This window comes from Panicum hallii, chromosome 2 (assembly GCF_002211085.1).
Source record: "Panicum hallii strain FIL2 chromosome 2, PHallii_v3.1, whole genome shotgun sequence".
NCBI lineage: Eukaryota > Viridiplantae > Streptophyta > Magnoliopsida > Poales > Poaceae > Panicum > Panicum hallii.
This window is the reverse complement of record NC_038043.1, coordinates 52796287-52823928: the sequence shown is the minus strand read 5'-3', so window position 1 is coordinate 52823928 and position 27642 is coordinate 52796287. Positions and strand designations below refer to the sequence as shown.

At 49.9% G+C, this 27642-nt stretch overlaps 5 protein-coding genes across 5 annotated transcripts; 2 read left to right on the top strand and 3 right to left on the bottom strand.

Annotated features, from left to right (window-relative positions):
• Nucleotides 1–2770: 2770 nt before the first annotated feature.
• LOC112881830 lies at nt 2771–4818 on the bottom strand. Its single transcript, XM_025946713.1, has 2 exons — nt 4316–4818; nt 2771–4225 (listed from the first exon to the last, which is right to left on the bottom strand). The coding sequence occupies exon 2, from the start codon at nt 4004–4006 to the stop codon at nt 3155–3157; it is 852 nt and encodes a 283-aa protein (XP_025802498.1). The 5' UTR covers nt 4007–4225; nt 4316–4818; the 3' UTR covers nt 2771–3154.
• Nucleotides 4819–6075: 1257 nt separating this feature from the next.
• LOC112882601 (primary amine oxidase 1-like) lies at nt 6076–12974 on the bottom strand. The gene is made up of 4 exons (XM_025947690.1): nt 12087–12974; nt 7315–7699; nt 7125–7238; nt 6076–7034 (listed from the first exon to the last, which is right to left on the bottom strand). The coding sequence occupies exons 1-4, from the start codon at nt 12920–12922 to the stop codon at nt 6264–6266; spliced, it is 2106 nt and encodes a 701-aa protein (XP_025803475.1). The 5' UTR covers nt 12923–12974; the 3' UTR covers nt 6076–6263.
• On the top strand, nt 8979–10680 carry LOC112882602. Its single transcript, XM_025947691.1, has 2 exons — nt 8979–9272; nt 9362–10680. Exons 1-2 carry the CDS (start codon nt 9016–9018, stop codon nt 9408–9410), a joined length of 306 nt encoding a protein of 101 aa, XP_025803476.1. The 5' UTR covers nt 8979–9015; the 3' UTR covers nt 9411–10680.
• Nucleotides 12975–14564: 1590 nt separating the features above from the next.
• On the bottom strand, nt 14565–15689 carry LOC112881288. The gene is made up of 2 exons (XM_025945963.1): nt 15216–15689; nt 14565–15137 (listed from the first exon to the last, which is right to left on the bottom strand). The coding sequence occupies exons 1-2, from the start codon at nt 15687–15689 to the stop codon at nt 14565–14567; spliced, it is 1047 nt and encodes a 348-aa protein (XP_025801748.1).
• A 6909-nt stretch (nt 15690–22598) lies between these two features.
• LOC112881287 lies at nt 22599–24862 on the top strand. The gene is made up of 2 exons (XM_025945962.1): nt 22599–24689; nt 24836–24862. The coding sequence occupies exons 1-2, from the start codon at nt 22599–22601 to the stop codon at nt 24860–24862; spliced, it is 2118 nt and encodes a 705-aa protein (XP_025801747.1).
• The last annotated feature ends 2780 nt before the right edge of the window (nt 24863–27642 follow it).

Sequence of the window (27642 nt, the reverse complement as noted above, 5' to 3'; positions counted from 1 at the left end):
AGTCGCCACCTGCTCTCTTCACCGCGGCCGCCGTCGGTACGTTACTGCGCCGTGCTCGACGGACGGGACGGGGAGGGCGGCCGGATCGATCAGTGCTTGAGGCGCAGCGGTGGCGCTGCCGGCGGGTGGGACTCGACGAGGATGGACCAGAGGATCTGCACGTCCTCGCAGGGGCACGACTTGACGTCCTCGTACAGGATGTAGATGCCCCTCTCTGCGAACCAGTCACAATTCACAAATCAGAGACGATTGCGAGGGCATGAACTAACAAAAGTCGCAGCGTGGCGATCAGAATTCAGAACACGGACAGTAGAACACAGAAGCAGGGGAGGCTGGCACACGTACTCTTGTGCTGCGCGGAATGCATGCGGACCCAGAGCTTCTTGAGCGGCGAGAAGAGGGACTGCAGCCACGCCATGGCCGGCCGATCAACCAGAAGCAGCTGATGATGAACACTAGCCGGCGAGGAGGGAGCTGCTTGGAGCTCGGCCGGCCGGGTGAAGAAGTCCTCCTGCTTCACCGCAACTGTTCTGCTCCTCCCCACCGCGCCATCACGCTCCCTCGCGTCTTATTATTCACCGCCGGGAGAGGGCTTTAAAACTCTCGGTACGGCGTCGCTGTCCGTCCAAATCTCCCCCAGCGCCCGCACGAATAAACAAGCCTGGGGGACGCGCGCGCGGGGGAGCCTTTCGTTCAGCGCCGCGTCGCGCTCCGCTCGAGAGGCGAAAAAAAAAAGGCTCCTCGCGGACGCAAACGGGAAGGAGAAGACTCTCAGCGTGCGTGTGGTTAGGTCATTGTAAATCTTTCATGGCGGCGGCCCCCTGGCCTCCTACCGCGTCACCGGCAACAAAATCCAATTCGCCGGCCAGCCGGGCGACCGATTGCCGCCTCTTTATTCCGACGAGGGATCACTTGGTCGTAAACGTTTCTCCGCTGAGCAAATTCAAGTCGTCAACATGAGCTACGTGATCTGCTTCTGCTTCTGCAACTGCAACAGGCGTTCCTGTCGGCACGTGTGGTGTAGTCCCGGCTGCCAGTTCCGGACTCCTGATCCGTCGGCGTGCTCGGGAATTTCATCTTGAATGTGTGCGCCAGTTTCATTTTGTTATTTTCAAGAGTGCTACATCAACAAAATACAAATGAAACCGTAGATAAAATTCACTCCACAATACATTATTTTATATTTGCTAGTATTTCATAGGTTCTCATCGCCTTTAATTCTAAGATTTTATCAAAAGTTAGTAACCGTGCATACATGGATGAAACTCATTACCTCCACTTTGGGATGCCCTAACCGGAGAGGAGGTGGAGACCGACCAGCGGGCCCCTGCTTCTAGTCCAGTGGTTGCCTCCTCGCTTTCGCCGTCTACTCTAGCAGGAGGAGAAGCTCGATGAACGGACCGACGAGACGATCTGGAGATCGATCTCATGGACCCCTTGGGAGGAGGGGACGAGGGGTCAGTGGAATGCCAAGTCAATCTCTGGCCCTACACTGCTGCCCCCTCGCCTGGGATATTCTTTGCTTGGGCAGATGAGCTCCTCCGTGCTACTAGTGATGCTAGGAGTATTAGCAACCAACGAGGGCTCTAGAAAATGTGGTTAGCGAAAACGATTGCTGCGGCACACTCGTGGGATTCAACTGTCGTGTAATTTAAGTTTTGTGTGCTAGAGGTTGTTTGCATGTAATTTGGTGCGTGATTAGCATGCGGAATTAGCAGCTGGTGAGGGTTGTCACGGGAAGTTACGGTTTTGACCACTGATTTTGCAACATTGTAGCAGTCAGGGCAAAGCCGGTTTTTGTATTGTATCATCTGGTAGATTGTAGGTGCATAGAGCAACCGTGGTTGCATTTGCGGTGCTTGACACAACAGCACATCAAATTCGTTGTTTTTGTAGCCTTCAGGTACAGGTGCTGTGGTGTTTATCCAACAATGTCCAACACATTGGGAGGTAAAGTGCAGCATGATCACAGGCGCAAACCTTTTTTTTTTTAGAGTTTTAGGGCCAAGCCCCAGTGTTGACTGAATAGAAAAGACCATTTAACCGGTTTACAGCGTAGTTGTGAGGGTTAGCTCAGAAGATGGAATAATGCTTAGGAAATGAAACAAACTGATCACCATCATAGTGCTTTGGCAAAAAAGAAAATGATGGAATAGGAAAAGATAATCAGCATTATCTTCCACAATGCTGAAAACCCGGTACAAAATGTAGTGGCAGGTTTTTCCTGACTAAATGCTACCTGAACCTACCCTCGTTGTAAACATGCAGGTCCTAAAAATTGCAAGGGACTGCAGAAGTGCAGTTGCCATTTCTGGTATTATCTTAGACTTTTTTCATCAAAAGATGTAAAAGCGAAAGCAGGATAATACAAAATCTGGGCACTTGAGTTCTCCATCCTATCTACATACCTCATCTGACATATATAAAAAATCGCATGGATATTAAATCTCAACCTGTCAACAACCGCTATGACAATTCAAGCGAGGAACTGACATCCTTATACAGAGTATTGTTAAGACTTGCTAGACCCTGCATTTCTGCTCATACTATTCTATCCCCATTATTTGCTGGTTTCTGACATCTGACTTTCAACTTTGTCAAAGTCAGTATGATGTTTATCCGTTAATGTGCAACACACTGGGAGGGAAAATGCATCATGTTCAGCGTTGCACACTTGTGAAATGAAAAAAGTGGTTGCCACCATTACGATTCAGCAAAAACGAGATAATGGAATAGATAAGAAAGAAGATAATGACCATACGATGGCAGATTGCTCAACTGTATGCAATATGTCCTGAGCCTCACTTTAAACATGTGAGACGTAACAGTTGCGAATACAAAAGAAGTGTGGACACCATTTTTGGTATTCTATCATGGACCTTTACAAAAGGTTTAAAGGTGAGTGACATGATATTAGACAACTTGAGCACTAGAATCCCATATCCTATCTAAAAACCTCTTAAAATATTAAAGATCGTATGCGTATCCAAAATCTCAGTTTGCCAACAACCGCCAGGACAACATATGTAAGGAGCACAAAATTCTTGCATATAGGGTTTTGTTAGACTTGCTAGACCCTAGATTCCTACAGTTAATATTCATCATTCAGAGTAGAGTTGTTAAAGAAACCTGAAATCATGTTTCTGCCTAGTGCCTACTCAGTCTTCCATGCATTTAGTATCAATGTGAAACCCAAACGATGTGTTCGAGCCTCCTTTCCATTCTGCGAGCATGTTCTCAACAAGAACTTTTCCATGGATTGGCCAGACTGAAACAAAAACACGGCACATCCACTTGATGAAGTAAACAGCCAGTCATGCACATCCCAGAGCACTTCCACTGGAAGTCCATCAACATAAATTGTCTGGTTCCCTCTGAACCTCCATGCTAGCCTCTTCACCTGCAACACTTTCTTCTTGTCAATCTTAATTTCTAGGCTTGGATCCCTCACCCCTGCCGTGTCGCACTCTATGGAGATGTGATGAAGCTGACCAATGTCCACAAACCGAGCTTTTGCTGAATACACCTTCTTTGCATAAATATGCTCCTTTCTGGCTATCATGACTGCATCAGAATGTGAAGCATCCGACAAAACCTGGTGCTCCTCCTTCCGCAGGTCGCCAAGAACAAGGACAGCTTCAAGATCATGGACCAGAGCTACATGGAAGCCTTCAACGGGTTCTGGCCCAGCCGCGAACTTGGCAGATGACAGGTCCCAGATGACCTCCACGTTGCCACCGTCCAATTCCATGACCTTGGAACCCTTCATCTTGGAGAACAGCCAGGGCTTCACCTCTGTCTTGCAGAGGCAACGGTTCGAGTAGTCGTGGATGGCGATGGCGAGAGCCTGCCCCATGGCAACCTTGCTCCAGGTGACGGTGACCCTGCACGTCTTGCCGCGCAGGCGGGCCAGGTAGGCGCACTGCACCATGTTCTGCCCACCTGAAGAAGAGGATTGCGCAACTTGGACGGCGCCATGGCTCAGGCAAGATGCAAAATCTCTCATCGTTACCGCTGCGACGGTTGCAAGTGGCAACTCCCTCGGTGCGGCTTTCCGACGAACACGATGTGCGCAACCGCGCTTTTTTGCCAGGAGGTTAAAATTTCTGCGCTTGGATTCAGGACGCCAGATTCCTCCGAAGATTGAAGCAACCGTGGAACGGATCCATCAAAATCCCATCTTCGCAGACGATAACCCGCACCGGGGATGCACGCTTGTTCCGACCTGAAATCCGAGGTAGCAGCAGATCAAGAACGCGGACCAGCAAGGCGCAGCATGTAATTCCCAACCCCACAACGTGAGATAACAACAAACCTTTGAACGCGTAATCGAGAATCACCAGCAGGCAGGAGCACAAGCCCAACGGAGGAGTAAATCACCGATGGATAGTGGGCACCAACAAACAGAAGCATGAACTGGGAAGAAGAAACCTCAAGCCTGGGCACTCACTCACCGGCGGACAGAGAGACCAGCGGGCGGCCGTTTTCACCTGTGGCCTGGTGACCCCGGCCAAAAAGAACTCACCTGCTCCACAGCAGCGTGTTCCCTTCCCTCAGTGGCAGTAAACTAGTCCTCTACTAGCAGCGGAAGCACAGCGCTACCTCTCGTCCCTTCCCTTTCCCCCATGGCTTTAGCACGTAGCGGCGTTGGAGCGACCAAAAGCAAGCTGGTGGAAAGAAGAGGACAAGCTTGGAGGACGAGAGGGGGAGCCCCAGCGCGAGGGCGACCACCACCGGTCCGGGCGTGGGCGTGGCGTTGGGGAATGTGGGCAGCGGAAAAGACGCGGGCGCAGGCAGCATGCTGCCGGGACGAGGCGCAGCTTGCACTGTCCGATCACTGTGGGAGGTCGCCCTCCCGGCGGACACGACAGCTCCGCGAGATCCGCTTCTCGCGGGCGGATCGTGACGACCCCGTGTACCCCCGTGTTATGCGGAAAAAGGTGGAGTTATTGGATCGTGGATTCGGTAGCCCAGCCCAACTAGGCTCCAAGGTTGTTATTAGGCCTCGGGGCTGGGCGGGCTGGCTGGTTTGTGGTCCAAGCCAGCGTTAGCAAGGCCCTCCGAGACCTAGGCCTGGACAGAGATGCATTCCTGTTTATTTTCTTCGGTTTGAAAAGGAAAAAATCTTTTTTACCTCCTGAACTTTGAAACGAATCCATGTTTCCTCTCTAGATAATAAAATCATCCGTTTGAACTCCTCAAACTTGCGATACCGGATATATGACCTCCCTACCTTGTTTCTTTGAGTGTTTTTTCTCTTTTTATATATTTATTTTGGCTGAATCTTTGAAACATAATAGTAAATAAAAAAATTATAAAATGGAAAATACAATTTTTTTGGGCTTTACATGAATAGTTCTATGCAGTGATATATTATATGATATAATTTAGTAAAAATATTTTATTATACTTTTAGATATATAGTTTTCTATAATTAATTTAGTATGCTAGAGCAACTAAAAGAATCATATATGCTAGAGCAACCGAAGAGTCTCTGATATAGCTTGGAATTTAGTTGATCAAGCATACATGATCCAATAAGCATAAAATTTTTATTAACGCTCAATAACATAATGATTAGCCCACTATAAAAATTTTACCATAATTGGATCACGAAAACTGTAGCTATGAATTAATTACAGAAAAGTATATATCTAAAAGTACAACAAAACATTTTTACTAAATTATATCATATCGTATTATATGTTCAATGCATACACTCATGTGGAGTTCAACAAAATTACATTTTCTATTTTATATTTTTTATAATTTATTATGATTTTTCAAAAATTCTGCCAAAATAAATATAAAAGAAAAGGAGGAAAACAATTGTGAGAAACCAGTCAGAGAGATCACATGTCCGGTATTGCGAGTTCGAGGAGTCCAGACGGATAATTTTATTATCTAGAGAGAAAATACGGATTCGTTACAAATTTTAGGGAGGTAAAAATGATTTTTTCCGTTTAAAAACGGCAATTTGATCTAGCTGAGCCAACTGTGGGCTGCTTTCGGTTTTGATCGGAACTGGACTGCAAAATCTGTCTCACCAAAATTACTGGATCGGCTACACTTCTGTACTTGGAATAATATACTCATGTTCATATGTTTTTTATGCGCAGATGTTGAATAAACTGATACAATCTCATCTTGGTCTTTCTTACGAGAGATCTTGAGCGTCTGGGAGTTGGATGGATTGGCGCAATGTTGCCAGCAAATACTTCTTTCGGCTCAGATCAATTGAGTTTTTTTTTCCAGCAAATACATCACCTGGCATCGCACGAGCAGTTCGCCGAGTGGCCGGGCATGCTCGCCGGCCTGGCCCTGAGGATCGGGTTCCTCTCGAAGAAGTTGGACGGCCGGAGCTCGAACCCGCCGCTGAGCGTCGGCATCACCGGGAAGTCCTCCTGGTAAGGGATGTGGTGGAGCCCCAGCGTGTACCACAGCACGATGTCCTCGTCCCTGATCCCCCTGTTCCTCCCGCTCCACGCTGCCAGGCCGTCGTCGCCGGTGCTCTGGTCCGCGTACAGCCCGGCCGCCCACTTCTCCGACTTGCTGTACGGCGTCACCCACACCTGCTTCTTGGTGTAGCTCGCCCGCCGCTGCGGGAAGTCGTCGTCGGCCAGCACGGACGCCGCCGTCGCGCCGGCCGGGATGAGCCGGTACCCGACTTCGTTGCCCAGCCGGGTCTTCTTGCCCGGGTTCACGAACAGCAGGTCGGCGGGCCCGGCGCCGACGTCCACCTGCCCGTCCGCCTCGGTCTCGGCCACCTCGCGCCGCACCGTCCAGTAGCTCCGCCTCGGCGTGTCGGCGCCGCCTGTGGCCGGGCTCCCCGTGTTGCGCCTGGTAGTGATGACGTTCTTGACGAAGGAGTTGCTGGTGCCGTCGACGTCGAGGTCCAGGTGGTACGTGACGTAGTGGTCGTGGTAGATGGCGAGCGTGTTCTCGGAGACCAGCGTGCCGTGCGCGTCCGCCGTGATCTCGTCGGCGTGCGTGTACGGCGTCCCCTTCACCTCCAAGAGGCCGGTGAGAGAAACCTGCGCAGGCGCATCGACCAATTTGAGCTGATCCATCAGAAACAAGCAGTCGATGCAGAGTTGCTTCAGCGAGGCAAGATAAATTGGTACCACGAATTTGATGGAGCCGCTGGTCTTGAACTCCCAGTCCAAGATGTAGTCGTAGTTGCCGGGCGACACCACCATCCTCACCACCAGGGTCACGTCAGGCCGGACCTCCGTGATCTGCACCGGGAATCAATCGCGTCAAAACAAAGCCTCACACTTCAGATTCCACTGCTGCTCCCTGCGTCGTGCTCACCAATCTGTCCGGGAACCCGGCCTCGGTGTGGCGCCAGGCGACGTCGCCGGCGTACCGCTCGAACACGCAGATCCTGTTCTCGCCGCCGACAGGCTTGCCGTCCTGGCCGGCGTAGGACCCGTCGAAGTACGCGGCGTTGGCGGGGCAGTCGGCGCCGGGCTGGAGGGGGAACGCCCAGAGGCCCAGGCCGTACTCGCCGGCGTCCAGGAACGTGCGGTAGTACCACTCCTCCACGGGGTCCATGTACGGCACGAAGACCTCCGAGACGAAGCCGCGGTAGAGCACCCGCCGCCGCGCGCCGGCGTCGGCGTCGTGGAGCGAGGCCAGCGAGATGACCGTCCCGGCGCGCATGTCGAAGCCCACGTGGAACTCCCAGTTGGCCCACCTGCAGTGGCAGCAGAATTAGCCAAACATTTGAGAACGTGGCACCAAATTTGCTTTCTGTTTGGAATGTGGGATCACGGATTCACTCTCACGTCAATTTTCATGTTGTTTTGTCTCTAACGTTTTCGATCTCTCGTGCAAGATTTCACCATTTTTTAACAAAAAGTTGAAAAATATAAAAAATATTTTGAAAGTACATTCCAAGACAAATATGTAACATCACTTTACATGATCTCTTAATTATATATATATATGTAACTATAATATATGCTATTGTTCTATTTATATTATGGTTGTTGTGCACTGGTGGTAAACTCACCAAAAAGAGAGAAGTGGATGACCATAAATATATCCTCGTTCTCGTTCTCCAACCAAACAAGGGACATAATAGTTCCGTCCCTCGAACCATGGCTCCATCCCTCCAGCCAAACAATTAGCTGGAGCCATTCCACTTTGTATGGAGCCATTCTATCCCACCTCGTTCTCTCCAACCAAACGCGACTTTACATACATTACTTAGTATACGTATAAATTTTTTTAATATAATCTACGATCGAAAACTTTTGGTAGCCCGTTTTACCAACGAAAATTAACCACACCTACCTCACCTGATACCTGCGGGATCGGCCTGACGGAGTGCTGACCCGTGAATATCGATCAGTCCAAAATGATTCGGCCAAAAACCAAATGTTTTTGGCACCGCCCGCGATGGCTTACCCGCCCGCGCGTACCCGCGTTCGTCTTTCCCGAATCTCGCAAAAATCACGGCTCCTCAATCCCAACCCTTTCCTTCTGCACGCCACCCTTTTCCTCCCCATCCATCCGCACCGCCGCTCCCTGCCTAGCCCAGCGAGGCGGCGCCCCGCGAGCTCGGCCACAAGTCCGACGGCGAGACCATCGAGTGGCTGCTGCAGCAGGCGGAGCCCGCCATCCTCGCGGCCACCGGCACCGGAACCATCCCGGCCAACTACTCCTTGCTCAACATCTCCATCCGCTCGGGAGAGCCTCCGCCGCCGCTAACCCTACCCGCGCCGCGCCGTTCCCGGCGCTCGCGCTCCACCCGCACCACCACCAGGCGGCCCCCGCGCCGCACGACATGTCCGCCATGATGGGCTACCACCACCACCTCCTCCCGCAACAGGACCCCAGCGCCGGCGACGCCTACATGCGGAAGCGCTACAGGGAGGACCTTTTCAAGGAGGACGACGACCGCCAAGACCTGAGCGCGCCCAAGGCGCGCGAGCAGCAGGCGGCGGCGAGGCTGATTTAGATCTCGTCCCCGTCGTCTCTTTCCTCCGTCGGCTGTCCCGCAGCCCGATGCCGCCGGCGGCGGCGGCGGCGGTGGCTGCCGCCCGTCCGAGAGCGCCGCGCCTCTACCTGAAGACCCACGGGACCAGGGTCGCGAGGCTGCACCTGCTCGACTGGGTCGTGCTGGCCCTCCTCGTCGCCCTCGACGGCGCGCTCAACGCCATCGAGCCCTTCCACCGGTTCGTCTCCGGTACCCGCTCAAGGACACCGTGCCCGTCTGGGCCATGCCGGTGCGTCGCCTGCGCGCGTGAATCGACGACGACGAGGTATGTGCCTGCATTTCACCTGGATTCGTCGACGAGGTATGTGCTTGCGTTTCACCTGGATTCAAGAACCTCGCTGGCTTTCTCCGCAGGTGCTCGCCGTCATCGCGCCGGTGGCCATCGTTGCCGGGATATACGTGAGGAGGAGAGGTAGTCCAGTGCGGTGCTTTTGATAGTGGAAGTGATCTCGATAAAATCCCAGTGGTAGTGATCTCGATAAACTAGAAGTAAGCACTTTATTCTTCTTTTTAAGAGTATAAAGAAGACTAAAGTGCTTACTTCTACCTGTCCAGTACAGTGATAGTTCACCATTAACCCAAGTCAAATATTAGCACTATAGTATTCTTATGAAGTAAATGGTGGTAGCATCTATTAAATGGTTTAGTAATCGTTTAAAATCTGGTACCCTGATAATTTCTATTACATCTTTTTACTGTAGTTTCAGCATATATGTATGTCTGCATTTGTGACGACTTGATTTTCTTGGCATTCAAGTATCCAGCTGGTATTAAGAAGGTGAACTGCTGTAGTTGACAGAGAGAGAAATGTGTTTTTTTAGTACCAAGAACTCGTTCTAGGATGGTCTCTTTATATGCTCATGGTCATGGACAACATACTGGTTCCCTGTTCTTTTCAGCACAGTATTCTGTTGCAAGATACAGTGCTATTCCTCGTAGAAACCATAATGCATTCTTTGTACTAATGCAAGATGTAACAGTAATAATAAATACATGACACTTTATGTCTGAAAGAAAATTCAATCATAAAGGAATCAGTTGGGTATGGAGTCAATTTGAAATTATCACTATTAGTGAATGCAAAATATGTGCAAATCAATGTAAAATTTTTTTGCTCTTATGCTATAACTTGCATCATGTAAATAAACATGACAAAGTGGACATGGCAAGATCCATTATCCATTTCTTTTAAATCGAATTTCAAATTGTTTACTTTGCAGCATGGCTAGCATTTCTTATGTGATCTATAGAATTGTGAATATGTTCATGCTTTTCGGTGTCAAGTGGTGATGGGAAAACACTTAAATTATTGTGTGTCAAATGAGAGGTTTTTAGATGAATAAAGTTTTATGCTAGCCAAATAAATCGTGTCTAGGTTCCCACCATACATTTAGATAAAAGAAAAGCTATAAGATTTAATATGCAGGATGGTTGGTACATTCCCGAGATCGTTTTGTACACTATGTAATGCTTAACAGTTGAGACCGATTTGGAGTTTGGAACACATCTATTAGTTGATAGCTATTTTTTCCATGAACATTAGTTGGGCAGTATTTATTCTAATATATTCTAGGGTATGAAAATGTAAATGAAGAGTTTTATGGTGCTGGAGTTTGGAGTTTGGAGCTGTATGATGTATTTGAGAGATGAAATGATAAAATTGTTGCTTTTTATGTGCTTATAATCTTTCGAGGTTTTTGATGGGTGACAGCAAGGAGTTACTGTCAAATGGTACGATGAGCCACACGTCTTCCGTTAACATAACGGATTTCATCTAAATAATGCCATTATTGGCTATAGGCTATAGCAATGCCTTGTGTTTGTTTTGAGAATAAATATATAATTTGGAGGATTTAGACAAAATACTCAAATCAATGGGTGTAAGTAACGAGCCGGTTGTGCTGAGAATTAGACATAGTGTTGTGAACGAGCATTCCAATATTCCTAGACAGACTTAACTATACTCCATCTGGTAGGATCACCTTTTCAATCAAGAGAATTTTTTAAACGTTTTAGGGTGGGTACGCACCCTATCTTTTGATGCATATGTTGATCTAGGCTGTAAAACCACAAATACAATATTATTAATAATCTTAATTATTACTATATCAACGAACGAACAGCACGCGCGGGCCACCTTGCTAGTAGCTATAATCTTTGATGGAGACCTGTTTAAACAAATACTAGTTGAAAATAAAGATAAGATCATTGATGGAGACCGGGGGACTCTCAGGCCCACCAAAATAATTGTTGCAGGTCTTTTTTCTTTCTATATATATTAGTAAAAAAAAGCAATAGTTGGGCCCTAGTCGATGTGCTCTTATTTCTCTACCACAATTGAATGCTGTAGTGGTCCTTGTCGTCACCGTGGACAGCATGCAATCCAAACGCTACTACCAAGTACCAAGCCCTTATCAAATTCTGCGGATCACATTTCAGAAATCCGGTGCAGAACTGCAGAAGCGATGCTACACTTGGACAAGCTGCTATCCACATGAAGCATACATAAACTCACGTATGCAGGCAGTGTTTTTTTAGAAAAGATACGCAGGCAGTGTTTGAACATTGAAGCACGTGCACTGACGGAATTTTGAATCGTCAAATGTCAGACCAAATCACGTGTGCACTAGGGAAGCCAGATTGCGAGTTAATGGATATGGATTTGTTTCTTAAAAAAATGGATATGGATTCTCTGAGATGAATGAAACTTGTTCTAAAACTGTTCTAGAAGACTAAAACTTGAGCATTTGCACTTCTTTAGTCGTCGATATGCTCGAAAATGATGAAAGCAAGCACACTTTCCTGGCACTTCATATGGATGGAACTAACAACGCCCGCTGTGCAATTAGCAATCTTTCCAGGCCTGTCAGTGTTGTGTTAGCTGAATGAACCTGTCAGCTTCTTCAGAAATAATGAGGCTGAACGAACAATCGCGGTCCTGGGACAGACATGCATCTAATGGGGACTTGTCATGGATCGATGATCATAATAAAGTTATAAAACACAACATTTTTTTTTTGCTTCGCAAGGTAACAGAGCAACGTTTGTAGCGTTCTCCTGTTGCAAGTCGATCGCGTACCTGACGATGTTGCCGTCAATGTGGAATCCCCTGCCCTCCGGCTGCACGACGACGCCGGGCGCCGGCTGGGGTCCGGCGAGCGGCGGCCCGGTCTTGCCCGCGCGGTAGTCGGTGCCCTCGGCCTTGGGCACGGGGTACGCCACCCGGTCCCTGTACCCGACGATGGCCATCCGGTCGAGGTCCACCACCATGGTGACGCCCTCGATTGGCCGCGCGTAGAAGTTGGCCGTGGCGCCGGCCACGAAGCACAGCATCTTGGCCACCCGCCGCGGCGCCCCGGCGTCGCCGAACCAGCCGACGGGGAACACCGCGCAGAGCACGTCGCCCATGTCCACCCCGCGGCGGCGCACGGAGTCCACGAACGGCGGGTACGCCGGCGGAAGCGCCACCGCCGCGAACTGCTCCTCGAGCGTGAGCGTCGGGAAGCCCGCGCCGCGGTGCACGGCGTGGGAGAGCACGGTGGCGGCGGCGGAGGAGGAGCCGTTGCGGGCGACCTCCACGCGGAGTTCGTGGGATTGCCCCCCCGCGCGGGCGATCACGAGGGCGCGCCGCTGGAGGGGCTGACGGCGCGCGCGGCGCCTGGCGGTGCCGCCGCCGTAGGCGTAGGCGAGGACGTCGGGCTTGTCGGGCTCGTCGAGGCCGACGTAGTGGAAGGTGAGCGGGCGGGCGGGGACCAGCGGGGAGGCGAGCACCGCGGCGCGCACGGCCGTGATCTCCGCGGGGGTGAGCGGGTCGAGTGGGTGGGGGCGCGAGGAGGCCGCCGCCGCTGTGACCGAGAGCACGGCGAGGAGGAGGAGAGGGAGCATAGCTGGGCGTGGGAGTGGCAGTCGGGCCATCAGCTGACGCTGCAGGTCTGCTGACTGCAGCGGCCGTGGTGGGGGAGGTCGGATGACGAATGAGGCGACGAGACGGGGTCCTACAAGGACTGTGGATTTATCGAGTCGCGCCAATCATTGCTGATCACTCTGTCAGCAGCTCAGGACAGAAAATAAAAGTGATTTTGGGGGCCCAAGGCCCGTTACGAGTTATATACGAACGGCTCCGCGCTGCGGCGGCCCAGGATCTGAACAGCAGGGCGACAACAACAATGGCGGATACACCGTGGACAGAGCAACCGGCAATGGAAACACTTTGGGCGTGATTGGTTACCTGGTTGCCACTAGCCTGGGTGGCACCAAGGAACCAGGTTCCCTTCAACCAGGTTTAAGGCATGCAACCTGGGTTGATTGGTTGTCTGGTTCCCACCGAACTGGATGAGCAGAGACGATGATTGGTTACCTGGTTGCATCCCAGATTCAAAAAACTAGATGCAAGAACGGTGATTGGTTGCCTGCATCGCACGTAAATCCCATCACCAGAACCAGGTGATGGTGAGGTTACCAGCACCCGAAGCACACAAGGTTGAACACCATGATCACAATCAGGCAGTGGTGAGGTTACCACCATAGCGCACACACACTGGAAGCAATTTGTATCACAGAGGCATCATTGGCTGATGGCATATGCTCGGTCTTAGTTATATTCAGTTAAAATCAACAATAACTGAGAAGAAATAACTAGGTGCCCAAATCAGTTAATTAATGACAAGCTAAATCTGAGAAATTTAGTAAAAAAAATGTCCATTACACACACTGGGGAGCAATATGTATAAAAGAAGCATCATTGGCTGATGGCATGTGCTCAGACTTAAACATATTGAGTTAAAATCAATAGGAATAGGAACTGTGAAATTGAGTAATCAGGTAACCAATCAGACCACATATAGAAGCATTGTCCAGCAAAACACAACAGACCACGGGTGAAGACAAGAGAACACAACAGAAAAGCATCCATCATCATAGCATTATGCCATCAGCCTCAATTTACAGTGAGGATTCAATCAACAGATAAGTAAGCACAAGAGTAGAGCATGCCTTTACATAGTAGGGCAACAAAAATAGCAAACTCATCATCATAGCAGATGCCATCAGCCTCAGTTGAGAGTGAGGATCCAGCAACCTCACATGACAAAAAATGAATCAATTAGCAGGTGACAGATAGGAAAATAGAAGAAAAGAAGTATGAAGTACATCATAGAACATCATTGGCAATAGCTATACACCTCAGAATGTGCAGCATCAACAAAATAATAACATCATTGGCAATAGATAGATCTCAGTTTAGGTATAGTTCAATACAATAGCATAACTCGAATAACAATACATCATTGGCAATAGATATATGCTCAGATTAGAGTCCAACATCAAAGTGGTTGATCCAATACATTCACTACATCATAGTAAGAGGATAGAGACTTGTTACTATATATATGAGTCTCTATCTAGTTATAGCAGGATCACATCAACCACATAGAAGAAATGGAAAGATGTGACCAGCTGCACAAAAGAATGCAGGGTCAGTACCTCTGCACAAAATAGGTTAGCAAAAGGAGGTCCTACTGGACAAAGGATCAACCAGCAATAAGAAAACTATCAGATACTAGTTGTTGTTGTTGTAGTAGTGCTTAGCTAAGAAGGTTCTCAGCCACAGCACACGATGAGCATCAGACATTAGCAGGTATGCAGCCCCAAGAGCATTGTTGTCTGCCAGATGGGAGTAGGCCACAATCAGAGCTTCATCAGTGAAGCCAGGGACAAACATCACAGCAGAGTAGAGGTCAGCAGGGACAACTTCAGTCTTTGTTTCTCTGATAGCATCAGCCACATTGTTCACAGCAGTTGTCATCCCAGACAGGACAGTGATATCCTCATCAGAGAGCATTGCCCTCTTCCTCTTGCTGCCCACTCCACTGCCATTAGGCTCTTGCTGCTTGCTACTAGCCTCCTGGTGCTTGCTGCTACTGCCCCCAGCATCCTGCTTAGCTACCTCCTCAAACTCTTTGGCAGGCTCATCAATTTTTTGAGAACTCTCAGCCCAGTCAGATGGAGAACCCAAAGGCTGGCTAGAACCCATGGCAAACTTGCCTGTGGCACAGCCATTGTCAAATATGATCTCCATTTGCTGGTAGTTCTCTATTGGCTTGTTCAGAAGGTCAGCATCTTCAGGGTGAGCCTAAAATGCAATGCAATTTTAGAAATTAGCTAATATTTAAGAGAAGAAGGTGAAAATGATATGCACTATGGCTAACACCTTTACATGACCATTATAGTGCTCATCCTCCAAGGAAATCATGAAGGTCTCCTCATCCCATAAAGCTCCACTAAGCTCTCTCAGCTTGGTCACTCTTATCCATTTTTTCCTCCATGTGCGCAAGTGGTTATACACTTGAGTAGAGGTTACATTGTTCCCTGTGAACTCCTGAAGGTCCCTAGCAACTTTGTTCAAGTGAACCTCCTTGAACCCCTTATCTGTTCTAACCCCAGTGGAAATGAGTTCACAGAACCGGCGCAAGATAAAGGAGGATGTGACACTAGTCCACCTCATAGAATTCCTTTGCTGCCTGGCTCGAGGGGCAGCACGAGGAGGAGGGGCAACAGCAGGGGCAACAACAGCAGGAGGAGGGGCAGGACCACCAGAAGGATTAGGAGCAGAATTAGCAACAACTAGGGCATTGGAATAGCTACCATACAGCTCCATAAACTCTCTTTCCTCTTGAACATCCATGCCCTAGTACCAATATTTGACAACAGTATATAAGACAAACATCATAGCATATATCTATTGCCTCAGTTATTATAAACAAAACAACATCATAGCATATATCTATTGCCTCAGTTATTATAAACAAAACAACATCATAGCATATATCTATTGCCTCAGTTATTATAAACAAAACAACATCATAGCATATATATATTGCCTCAGTTATTGTAAAAAACAACATCATAGCAGTGTGCATGTGGCTCAGATCATATACAAAATCATGTATAAACATCACAGCAGTGTCCCTGTGGCTAGAATCATGTAAAAAAACCAGCATCATAGTAGTCTGCATGTGGCTTAGAAGATGTACAGAAAAAAGACATCACAACAGTCTGCCAATTACCTCAGAACAAGTAAAAAGAAACAACATCATAGCAGTGTGCTAATTGCCTCAGAACAAGTAAAAAAGAAACATCATAGCAGTGTGCCATTGCCTCAAAACAAGTAAAAATGAAACATCATGGCAGTGTGCCATTGCCTCAGAACAAAGTACAAACAACATTATAGCAATGTGCCATTGCCTCAGAAAAGATACAAATAATAAACACCATAGCAGTATTATTACAGTACACATACGACACAAATCCATGTCTTCATATATGACAGTGCCCCCTGTTAGCCCACATGAGATTAGCTATTTCATCCCTAATAGATGCCCAGTCACTATTATCTTCTACTTGAACACCACCAACATTGGAACCAATGCTATTAGGAGCCCAAGCCTCCTCAAGGGGAACCACTTCATCTACACCATAGTTCAGGATCCAATTATGTAAAATGCAGCATGTTAGCACCAATTTCACTTGTGTCTTGAAGGGGTGAAAGGGTTTGTTGTCCAGGATCCTAAACCTATTTTTTATTGCCCCAAAAGCCCTCTCAACTGTGACTCTTAAGCTTGAATGCCTGAGGTTGAACAATTCCCTTGCATTGGTTGGATAGTTTCTACCACCATATTCATTGAGATGGTACCTAGTGCCTCTGAAGGGAGGAAGGAATCCAGGGCGGCATGCATAACCAGCATCAACTAGATAGAATTTACCTAAAAATAATATAAGTATTAGTACTATTGTATTAGTTGTGTCATTTTAATTAATATGACTTCATATTATACCTTGTGGGACAACTAACCCATCCTGCCTCTCTAGAGCATCAGCAAGGATGGTGGCATCATGTGCAGACCCCTCCCAGCCAGCTAGGACATAGGTGAACTTTAAATCGAAATCAACTGCAGCAAGTACATTTTGAGTTGTTTGATGTTTTCTTCCCCTAAATGCAGCTTGAATTCTTTGTGGCACCTTAGCCAGGATATGGGTGCCATCTATTGCCCCAATACAGTCCTACAAACTCAGTTGTTGTTTGGATTAGTTGAGATAACAACCATTGATTTGTTATATGTAAATAAATATGTTATATACCTTAAAATATGGATACCACCTATGGCTGTTCCTGATCTTAAGTGGAGTAGCATTGGTGGGAGGCTTAATCATCTCTTCTCTTAGTTCCCCAATTGCATACAAAACCTCTTTAAAATATCTGCTAACAGTCTCTACAGACCTTCTCCAATTTTGGTGGATGACTCTAAATCGCTGGTTATGTCCCACAACATGGAGAAACATTGCAACTTGTTCTTCTACACAACTATGTAGGCTATCCCTAAGTAGGTGTCTCTCTCTAAGCAGGTTACAAAGCTGAAAAAAGGGTGCTCTTCTCATGCGAAGCATGTTTACACACTCCACATCATTGCAGTTATAAATCAAGTTCAAGTTCCTCCTCCTCTCCTCGTCCATGGCACTAAGAGGTGCATAACTAATACTAGGGCGAGACTGTTGGCCACACAAGAACCGACTAAACATGAATGCATGAATGGCAGCTATTAAAGCAGCAGCCTGAATGATAAGCTTGCGCCTCATTTCTCTATTATCCATCTATAAGCAAATAACATGTAACAACACTTAGCACAGTATAGTAACTCTACATCATAGACAACAGCACACTGCTCAGCTAAAACACTCATCATCATAGGCATCATAGGCAAGGGCACACGGCTCAGTTTATGCACTAAACATCACAGACACATAGCACATAGCTCAGTTAAATAGGACTGTAAATAATCAAACCTAAAGTCATCATAGGCAAGACTCAAAGGGAATAGAGCTCAGATAAGTAACAGTAAACAAGATAGCCACAACAGATAACTCAGTTAAGTAGTAGCAAAGAAGCATATACCTCTAAACATCACAGCCACAGGGACATAGCTCAGATAAGAAGCAATAGGAAACAAGCATATAGCATTAAACATCACATCCACAAGCACATAACTCAGATATGTAGCAAAAGTAAACAAGCATATAGAACTAAACATCACGGCCACATGCACATAGCTCAGATAAGTAGCTAGCACAAAGAATCACAGTTGCAGAGGAAGGGGTACCAGACACCTTGCAGCAACCAGGCAAAGAGCACACACACAGATCGAAAGGGGGAAGACAGGGAGCACAGATCTGCGATGCTGCAACCAAAACAGGGATTAGCTTACACAAATCGAAGGAAGGAGAGGGGAAGATAGATACAGAGGGGGGGGACAGATCGAAGAGGGAACGCCACATCTCGGCGATTGAGGAGGGAATACTTGCCTCGACGAACAGAGATTCGCCCAGCAATCGCAGCTACAGAGAGGATAGGGAGGAAACAAGTCAGATCTCGGCAACCATAGGGAGAGAAGAGGATGAGAGTAGAGAGATTCACCTGGAGCTCAAGCGGCGGAAATGGCAGCGCGCGGGGGGCGGCGTCGGGGGTGTCTTATAGCGGAGGCGAACGGCGCGCAAACCCTAGCCCTTGCCGCACGCGCGAACGCGCGAGGATGGAAATGGCGCGAGGATGGAAATGGCGCGAAAGGGGGGGAGCGGTAACCCTAGCCCATGGCGGGAGCGCGCGCCTGGACACCCGCGACCACCGCCGCCTGCCTCGGCCCGCCCGCCCTCGCATCGCCGCCACCAGGTTCGGGGAAAACGGGTTTCATTTCTGCATCGCGGGGACCTGGGTGGGAGGGGAGGTATGCATCGCGCGAGCCTGGTTCGGAGGCCCAACCAGGTAACCAATCGTCGGGAGCCCGCATCGCGCGAACCTGGTTGGGCTATAACCAGGTAACCAATCACGCTCTTTCTCTTTTCCGTATCCAATCCAGTTTTTACAAATACGAACCATAGTTGTAGGCGGACTCATACTCATTATTGACCTAGTCTTGTTAGTTTGATCACACGTTGACCATTGGACCCTAACGGTTCCGATGGGCCTCCTCACCCCGCGCCCTGATCGGGGGCGCCCCAGCTCGTCCCTAGCTGGTGGGCTCCCGTCGCGCTGCGCTATAAAAGATAGGTGGGGGCCAGCGGCACGAAACACGAAGTTCGTCGCCGCCGCCATCCCACCGACATCGCAACCCTAGCCGATCTAAAGAACGCGCAGTAGCGGCGGGAAGCTCCATCGCCGGCCATCGTCCACGCCTCCGCCTCGACCCCGAGCCCGTGGACGCGACCTGATCTTCTGCCACCGCGAGCATCCACGCCTTCACCTCGGCCACCGCGAGCACCTGCGCTGCACGACCATGGCGGGCATGACGGCATCGCCCGCGACGCAAGGGCACGAAGGTATAACCCCGTACCCCTCTTTCTCTCTCTCTTGCACGGCTTGTGTTAATATCATACGGTTTCTCCTAATCTAATCAATGCGGTAGCCGATCCCAATGTTAACAAGTCTATATAAAGCACCCAGTCGTGGTGGTTTTGGATTCCGAGTCCGAAGCCTTCGTATGATCGTATTCGTCGCCCGACGATCCTCGCCGCCGGCGCAGCGTCTGTCACGCGCAAGGCTTGCTGAAACTTTCAACATGGCGTCGGCTGCCCCGCAAGCGCTCGGCGAGCGAGACTGGTCGAACCTGACGGCCGGGCCGGCGGGGGCGATCGCCGAGCGCGTCCTCTCCAACGACTACGTCGACCTCCTCCGCTTCCGCGCCGTGTGCCGGGCGTGGCGCGCGGGCTCCGCCCACCTGCGCGCGCGCGGCGCCCTGGACCGCCGGTTCCACCCCCGGCGGTGGGTCCTGCTCCCGTGCGCCTTCGCCAGCCTGCCCCGGCGGCTCTTCCTGAACGTCGTCACCGGCGAGCCCGTCGTCCTGGTCCTCCCCGACCTCCGCAGCTGCTACCTCCAGGGGCACACCGCCGAGGGCCCTCCTCGTCCTGTGCCGGATGGGCACCCACGCCGTGCAACTCCTCAACCCGCTTACGGGGCAGCTCGCCGACCTCCCGCACGCGGCCTCGCTGCTGGGCTCGAGCGGAGACCTGCTGCGGCGCCAGCTAAGGAACCTCGAGCTGCGCGGCGCGGGCCTCGCCGACGACTCCATGGTCGCGCTCAACTTCCGGAGCTCCTCCCTGTCCCGTAGCCAAACCCGGGGACCTGTTGTGGACGCGCCTCACGTTCCACGACGGCATCATCTCGGCGCTGCCGTTCCAAGGCCGCACCTGCCTCGTCAACTCGAAGAACATCTCGGTGGTCGGAACCGCGGCGAGCCAGCAGCATCCGCCGCGGCGGGCGGCGGCCGCCGTGCACGGGCGAGGCGCGCAAGCTTACCTGAAAAACCGCATGTTCCTGGCGGACAACGACGGCGAGCTGATCCTCTGCTACCATGTTCTCCCGACCAATGAACCCTGTAATCACAGGAGGTGCAGCGTGTGCCGGGTGAAGCTCGACTCGCGAGACATGGCGAGCTTGGCGATGCTGCAGGGGAAGGCCTTGTTCACTGGCACGAGGCGTGCGGTCTTGGTGTCGGCCGCGGTATCGTCGTCCATTGATGCTGACACCGTGTACGTGTGCAGCTACAACGATGTGGCTCACTAGCTAAAAGTTATGGCATGTGATCTTGCGTGTGCAAGTGTCGTTGAAGTCAATTTTGACAAGGAGGATGCTGCTTACTTTTTATCACACTATGTGCGTAAACTAGAGCACCGTATTGAACCCATCACGCTTCCTCTCTCTTTTATTGTGATTCATTCATCACTCAAAGTCTGGTTTATGGAAAAGAGTTCCTCTGTCTACTTGGAGATCCATTTTGGAGCCTCCATTTTAATCCTTACCAGACATGCTAGAAGAAGAAGGTAAATCCTATAAATTTTTCGCAAAAGCTAAAACATCATGATATTAATTTAATAGACTCCAGTAATCATTGACATTATAGACAACGGTTCTATTCGATTTTTTAGAAAAATTATGCACTTGCATCTTTATAGAGAGTAGTCTTTTTTTTTTTGCGGGTAGAGATTAGTCTAAAATAACCTCATAAATCTATATATAAATTATCCACTTATATCATTACGAAAAATAGCATAATATAACTTGTGTTCATCTAAACTACTCATAAGAGTAGGCAATGTTCACCCTGTTGCGATTAATCCTCCATCCCCCCTCGCTAACCATCTCCTTCTTTTTCGTTGGTATACTCCAAAGCCCGGCCCAATCCGTGCCAACTGAATTTTATCTATTCAACAGTTGCCTCCTTTTCCCTTTTCTTCGGAAAAAGTTGATCCGGTTGCCGCTATTGTGTGGCACGTAGATTCTTGAGTTTCCTTTTAAACTCAGTAAATCTCTTATTCTCTAGATCCGGGGATTCTATTTTCTGTCCCTCGTCACAACCTACACAAAAGCATCATCAAATACTGATGGATGCCGGCCCGATCGTGCCGGGTGACTCAACAATCTGTTCGAGCCTGCATCCAACATCTGCGAGGCTCTCCGGCCTCGCAGCCGGAGGGGGAGGGGGCAGCGTCGAACGCCACGATCGGCTCTCAACCATGGCGTCGTCGGCGTCGAGTGCTCCGCAGGAACTCAGCGGAAGAGACTGGGCGAACCTGACGGCCGGGCCGGCAGGACTAATCGCCGAGCGCGTCCTCTCGAGCGACGTCGTCGGCTACCTCCGCTTCCGCGCGGTGTGCAGGGCGTGGCGCGCGTCCTCCGCGAGCCTCCGCGCGCGTGGCGCCATGGACCGGCGGTTCCACCCCCGGCGGTGGGGGTGGATCATGCTCCCCAACGCCTTCAACGTCCGGTACGGCGCTTCCTGAACGTCCGCACCGGCGAGCGCGTCCTGCTGGAGATCCCGGACATCCTCCGCTGCTACGTCCTCGGGACCACCTCCTCGTGTGCCGGACGGACACCTACGCCGTCCAGCTCCTCAACCCGCTGACGGGCCAGATCGCCGGCCTCCTACACGCATCCACGCTAGTGCGAACGGCGGACGGTGTGGATTCCAAAGTGTCACGGCGGTGTCGACATGAAGACGTTATACAATAGAGAATACGTAAAGTATGAGGTGTGAGTCAGGCGTGTCTGTTGGGTGGGCCCAATCCGTGGTGTGAGTGGGTTATAAGCTGAGGCGGTGTATCGAGAGAGGGCATGTAACAGAAACTAAAACAAACTCGTAAAGAAATAGAGAAGTTGTTCTCTGATCCATTTCGTTTCCTCCCAATTCGATTCGAGCGTCAATCTCACGTCGGCGATCTCGTCCGGCCACGGGTTCGACAATTGGTATCAGATCGATTTGGTGGCGGTAGACCGATTCCAGTCGACAATGCGGGACATCGAGCGTTCTCATTCCGGGAGCGATTGGATTGCGCGGCTCTTCATTGGTCAGGTACGAGCTGCTGTTGCTACTGCTGTATCCCGTTGATCTTGATCTAAGAAACGGGTTCGGTTGGGTGTACTTGATCTGATCTACACATCACGGTGAGGTCGGCCCCGTAATTCCTTCCCACCTTGGATCGATTTGCAGTGCAGTCAGCCACGGCTCCGCCTAAACCTTCCGTGCAGACCAAACTGATACTGGACGCGATGCAAGAGGAAGCCGAGAAGGAGGGCTCCAAACTCGATCAGATTCTGGATAGTCTAGAAATCTTGTTTGCTCGCGTCACTGACATTGGACTCACACAACAGAAGATCCGAACTCAGTTGGACCTCAACACGCAAGCGGTCGATCAGCATGCGGCCGAACAGCAGATTATGGCTAAGCAGATTGAGGAGACAGGACAGGCGGTGGCCAGGCTGAACCTGCGCAAGCAACACCAACAGAGCAGTCAGTCTTCTGACAGTGATTCTTCTCTCTCGGAGTCGTCTTCTAGCAGACAGCCTCCACGCCCACGAAACCAAGGTGAGAATAGCCGCTCTGGTGCTCGCAATTCCATACCACGCAATGTTCTGCCTAAGATGTTATGCCCTCGCTTTAATGGTGATAATCCTGTTGTGTGGAGAGATAAGTGTGTCGATTACTTTCAGTTGATGGATGTACCTCAGCACTTGTGGGTTAAAGTAGCAGCACTTCACTTTGATGAGCCAGCTGCTCAGTGGTTACAAGCCTATAAAAAAGAGAAAAAGGACTCTGATTCTTGGTTAGAGTTTGTGTTAGCTGTGGAGCAGAAATTTGGTAAACATGATTACAGGAAGGCTGTGACTGATTTACTAGAGTTGAGGCAAACTGGTTCTGTGGAGGATTATTTTGTGGCATTTCAGGCTTTGCAGTTCCAGGTGTGCATGCACAATTCTGGCTATGGGGAATTATTCTTTGCTTCACAGTTTGTCAATGGCTTAAAGGAGGAGATAAGATACCTAGTGCAGGCCCAAGTGCCTGATGATGTGGATAGAGCATTTTTATTGGCCAAAATCCAGCAGAAGATTATGGACAGAAGCAGGTCCAAATTACAGAAGACTGGGCTGTCTGGCAGAACTGGGAGCAGCATGACTAGAGGGGAATATAAACCTCAACAACCAAGTGGTACTCTGTGGAGAGAAAGACAACTCAGAGACTACAGGAAAGCTAATGGGCTATGTTACTATTGTGGAGAGAAGTTTGATCCTGCTCATGTGGAGGTTTGTGCTAAAAGGACTAAAGCTCAACTGAATGTCTTAGCTGTGAATGATCTGGATCAAAATCTGAATGATGAGGTCCTGAATCAGTTGGAGGTAGAGGATGATTTAACTGAAGATTTCCATCACCTGTCTCTCCATGCTGTGGCAGGAACGGAAGGGGCTGACTGCATGCAGATCAGGTCCCTGGTGAAAAATAAGGTCATGCTCATTTTACTAGACAGTGGCAGTTCCCATTCTTTTGTGAGCTCTAATTTTGTAGCTTCTGTTGGTTTGCCAACTGAGAAGACTACAGCTAAGAAAGTGAAGTCAGCCAATGAGCAAGTGCTGATCACTGACAAGAGGGTGCCTAACTTGGAGTGGTGGTGTCAGGGACACACTGTCAAAACAGATATGAGGGTGTTGGAGTTGGGAACTTATGATGCCATACTTGGGTATGATTGGTTGAAGATACACAGTCCTATGCAATGTGATTGGGAGCACAATCATATCAAGCTTATAGATGAAGGAAGGGAGGTTGAAATTCAGGGAGTTCAGACTGGTCCAGTTACACTGGGATCTATGACAACAGATAATTTGTGGAAAAGTTCTAAGGGAAATGATATCTGGGCTTTTGCTGTAGTCAACCATATACCTGAGGAGTTGCAGGACATCCCTGAGTCTATACAGTGGCTGCTACAGCAATACAGTGATATATTCAGTGATCCTAAGGTGCTACCACCTGCTAGAGCATATGACCACGCTATTCCCCTTCAACCTGATGCTGCACCTATTAATTGCAGACCATACAGATACTCCCCCCAACACAAAACTGAGATAGAGAAACAAGTTAAGGAGCTCCTTGAGGCTGGATTGATCATACACAGCACTAGTCCCTTTGCCTCCCCGGTGTTGCTGGTAAAAAAGAAGGATGGTAGTTGGAGATTTTGTGTAGATTATCGAAGACTGAATTCCATTACTATTAAAAACAGATTTCCAATGCCAATTATTGAGGAAATTCTTGATGAATTAGCAGGAGCTATGTTCTTCACTAAGCTGGATATGAAACCTGGGTATCATCAAGTAAGGATGTGTGTGGCAGATGAGTTCAAAACAGCCTTCAAAACTCACCAAGGTCACTATCAATTCAAGGTGATGCCCTTTGGGCTAACCAATGCACCATCTACATTTCAGTGCATCATGAATGAGATTTTGAGCCCTTTTCTCAGGAAGTTTGTGTTGGTGTTTCTAGATGATATACTCATATATAGCCCATCATTAGCAGAACATGAGAAACATGTACAAAAAGTGTTTGATGTGCTTAGAGCCCACAAGTTATTCCTGAAACCAAGTAAATGCTCATTTGCTCAGCACAGTCTGGAATATTTGGGTCATATTATATCAAAAGATGGAGTCTCCACTGATCCAGCTAAGACAAAAGCCATGTTGCAGTGGCCCAGACCAGCCTCAATCACTGAAGTTAGAGGATTCTTGGGCCTCACTGGCTACTATTGAAAATTTGTGCGAAATTATGGAGTACTAGCCAAACCATTGACCCCACTTCTGCAGAAGAAGCAATTTGAATGGAGTGACAGAGCTGAGCAAGCCTTCCTGGCCCTCAAGTCAGCAATGATGACTACACCAGTATTGGCACTACCAAATTTCAGAGAGCCTTTCACTGTAGAAACTGATGCTTGTGATGGTGGGATAGGGGCTGTCCTGATGCAAAGAGAACAACCAGTGGCATTCCTGAGTAAAGCTTTTGGGGCGAGGCATAAACAACTATTAATGGTAAATGAAAAATTCAGACAATATTTACAAGGGCAGAAGTTCACTATTAGAACTGACCACAAGTCACAAGCTTACGAGTGGATGATGTGGTATGATCGAGATCTGTCGAGGTTGTCTTTCTTAGGCGGATGACTATCCCTTTTATAGTCCAAAGGGGGTCTCACAGGGGAACCGAAGGTAGAAAGAGTGAGGTAGAAAGAGAGAGTGTTCCTTACTTTGCCGGTCGGAGTCGCCAGTACTATCAGTCGGGGCCGCCAACTCTGTTAGTTGGGGCCTTCCGATGACCAGCGTCCAAGTCCTGCGTCGTGGGGTGGCCGTCTTATTTTGTCCCTGTGCATCGTGCTCCGTCGGTCGGGGGGCGAGCGTGTGACGATAAGTACGGTACCGTAGTCACGCTCCATCCCTGCCGCTGCGCCCCGTCACTCCGTTGTGATGGAGGCGTGTCCGCAGCGTCGTGATGATGTTGTGTCACATCCTTCGTGAGGGGTAGTGGTTGGTCCTGTACGCTAGTTGATTTTGGTGCGTCCGTCCTTATCCTCAGCACCTGCCCTCGAGGACGGCCAGTATGCGAGGTCCGGTCGGCCCCCTGACCTCATCAGTCAGAGAAAGTGACACGTGCGTGGTGGAGTTTTGTTGGCGTCCTAGATCAGGATCATAATATGGACTTAGGCCTTGGTTGTCCCTTTAGTCGGGGACGCAGGCCGAGGCTTTAGCTGAACGGTCCTAACAAGTCGGGACCGTGGGACTGGACGGTCCGAAGAAAGTCATGGCTCAGGAGGGCACCTGTTTCATTCACACGTGGTCTTAGACCATCCAAAATTTCAGCAGGAAGTGGACCCGCCATCCAAAATTCCAGCAGGAAGTGGACCCGCTGAGGACTTCGAGTCCCTGGACCCGTAAAGATGTCTCTCAGTCAGTTGCACCAATCTCAATCTTTGAGACCAAGACAATAGTATCCATATTTATCTGAAGCTCTGATTCACTATCATATTGATGCCCAACTTGTAATTCCTGAAAAAGCTACCACACGGCTTGCACAAAGGACTTTTGGCAATGGTGTCATGGCTTCCCCTCCACTGGCCGGCATCAACATATCCACACCGGCCCTAATCCACGCGGCTAACCTTTGGACCTCGGCCATGTGCGCGCGCCCCACCGACGTCGTGCGCTGCATCGCCTCCTACGACCTACCTCGCTGGCCGCGCGGCAGTAGCAGCGGCCGGTCGGCGGCAACGCTGCCCGGGCTACTCGGAGCAGCCAGGATCAATCGCCGGGCGGAGGCGAGGCCGCCTGGCTTACCGCGCGGCGACGCTGGTTCTGAGCTGCGAGGCGTCTTTCGCTGGCGCGGCTGCTGGCGGAGGTTCCTGGATCCTCTCTATGGCTTCTCTTGCTGCCTCGCAGCTGGCCGGCGGGCGGCGCTGGCTTCCTCTCGCCGCGATCAGGGGAGGACGGGTATTTCATCAACCGACCGGGTGGACGGTATTTCGTTTACCGTCCACCCCAGGTACCTGTGAACCGTTCAATCCTCAACGGGCGGCCGAGATTATGCATGGGAGACCCACTACAAGCGGGACGTTGACCGGAACGAGCGCTTCGCGGACCTCTCGTCTTCGTCCAGCCGCGCCTCGCCGCCGCCTTCCGGCGAGCTCTGATCCCAGGCGTGTAACCTTGCAAACACACACTCGAGTGCTAGCTCCCGTCATCCTGCCGCTCTTGCCGCCGCCGTCCGGCGAGCTCCCGACTTCCAGTTAATTGAGGAGCTCCCGTCTGTCATCCTGGCACGCCGCTTCGCTGGCTTAGACGCCGCCATCCGGCTTAGCCGGTCAGCTGGCTTATGAACGGAAGCTCAAGGAAATTGGACTCGATAAGATACAAGGAACCAAACCATGTCGGCATATGTACATGAACACCTCCAAACCATGAAATTCAATCGTTTGCTTTCAGCGTCCGTGTCCTTGTGCGAATTTTGTTAGGATGATCTCCGATCGGTCAACGACCGACTCGGGTCTTGATCTCGCGATCTGATCGGAGGCGCACGGCCGACCTATAGTTGGCTCTCGTCGCGCAGTGCTGTAAATAGAGGTGGGCCAGCGGTGCACAGTTTAAGGTTCACCGTACGTCACCAAAACCCCACCAAAAACCTAGTCCCGATCCGATCTCCGGGGGCACTGAAGCGGCAGGGAAGCTCCACCGCCGCCGCCACCTTGCTGTCGTCACCGACCACATCGACACCACCTATGCGTCC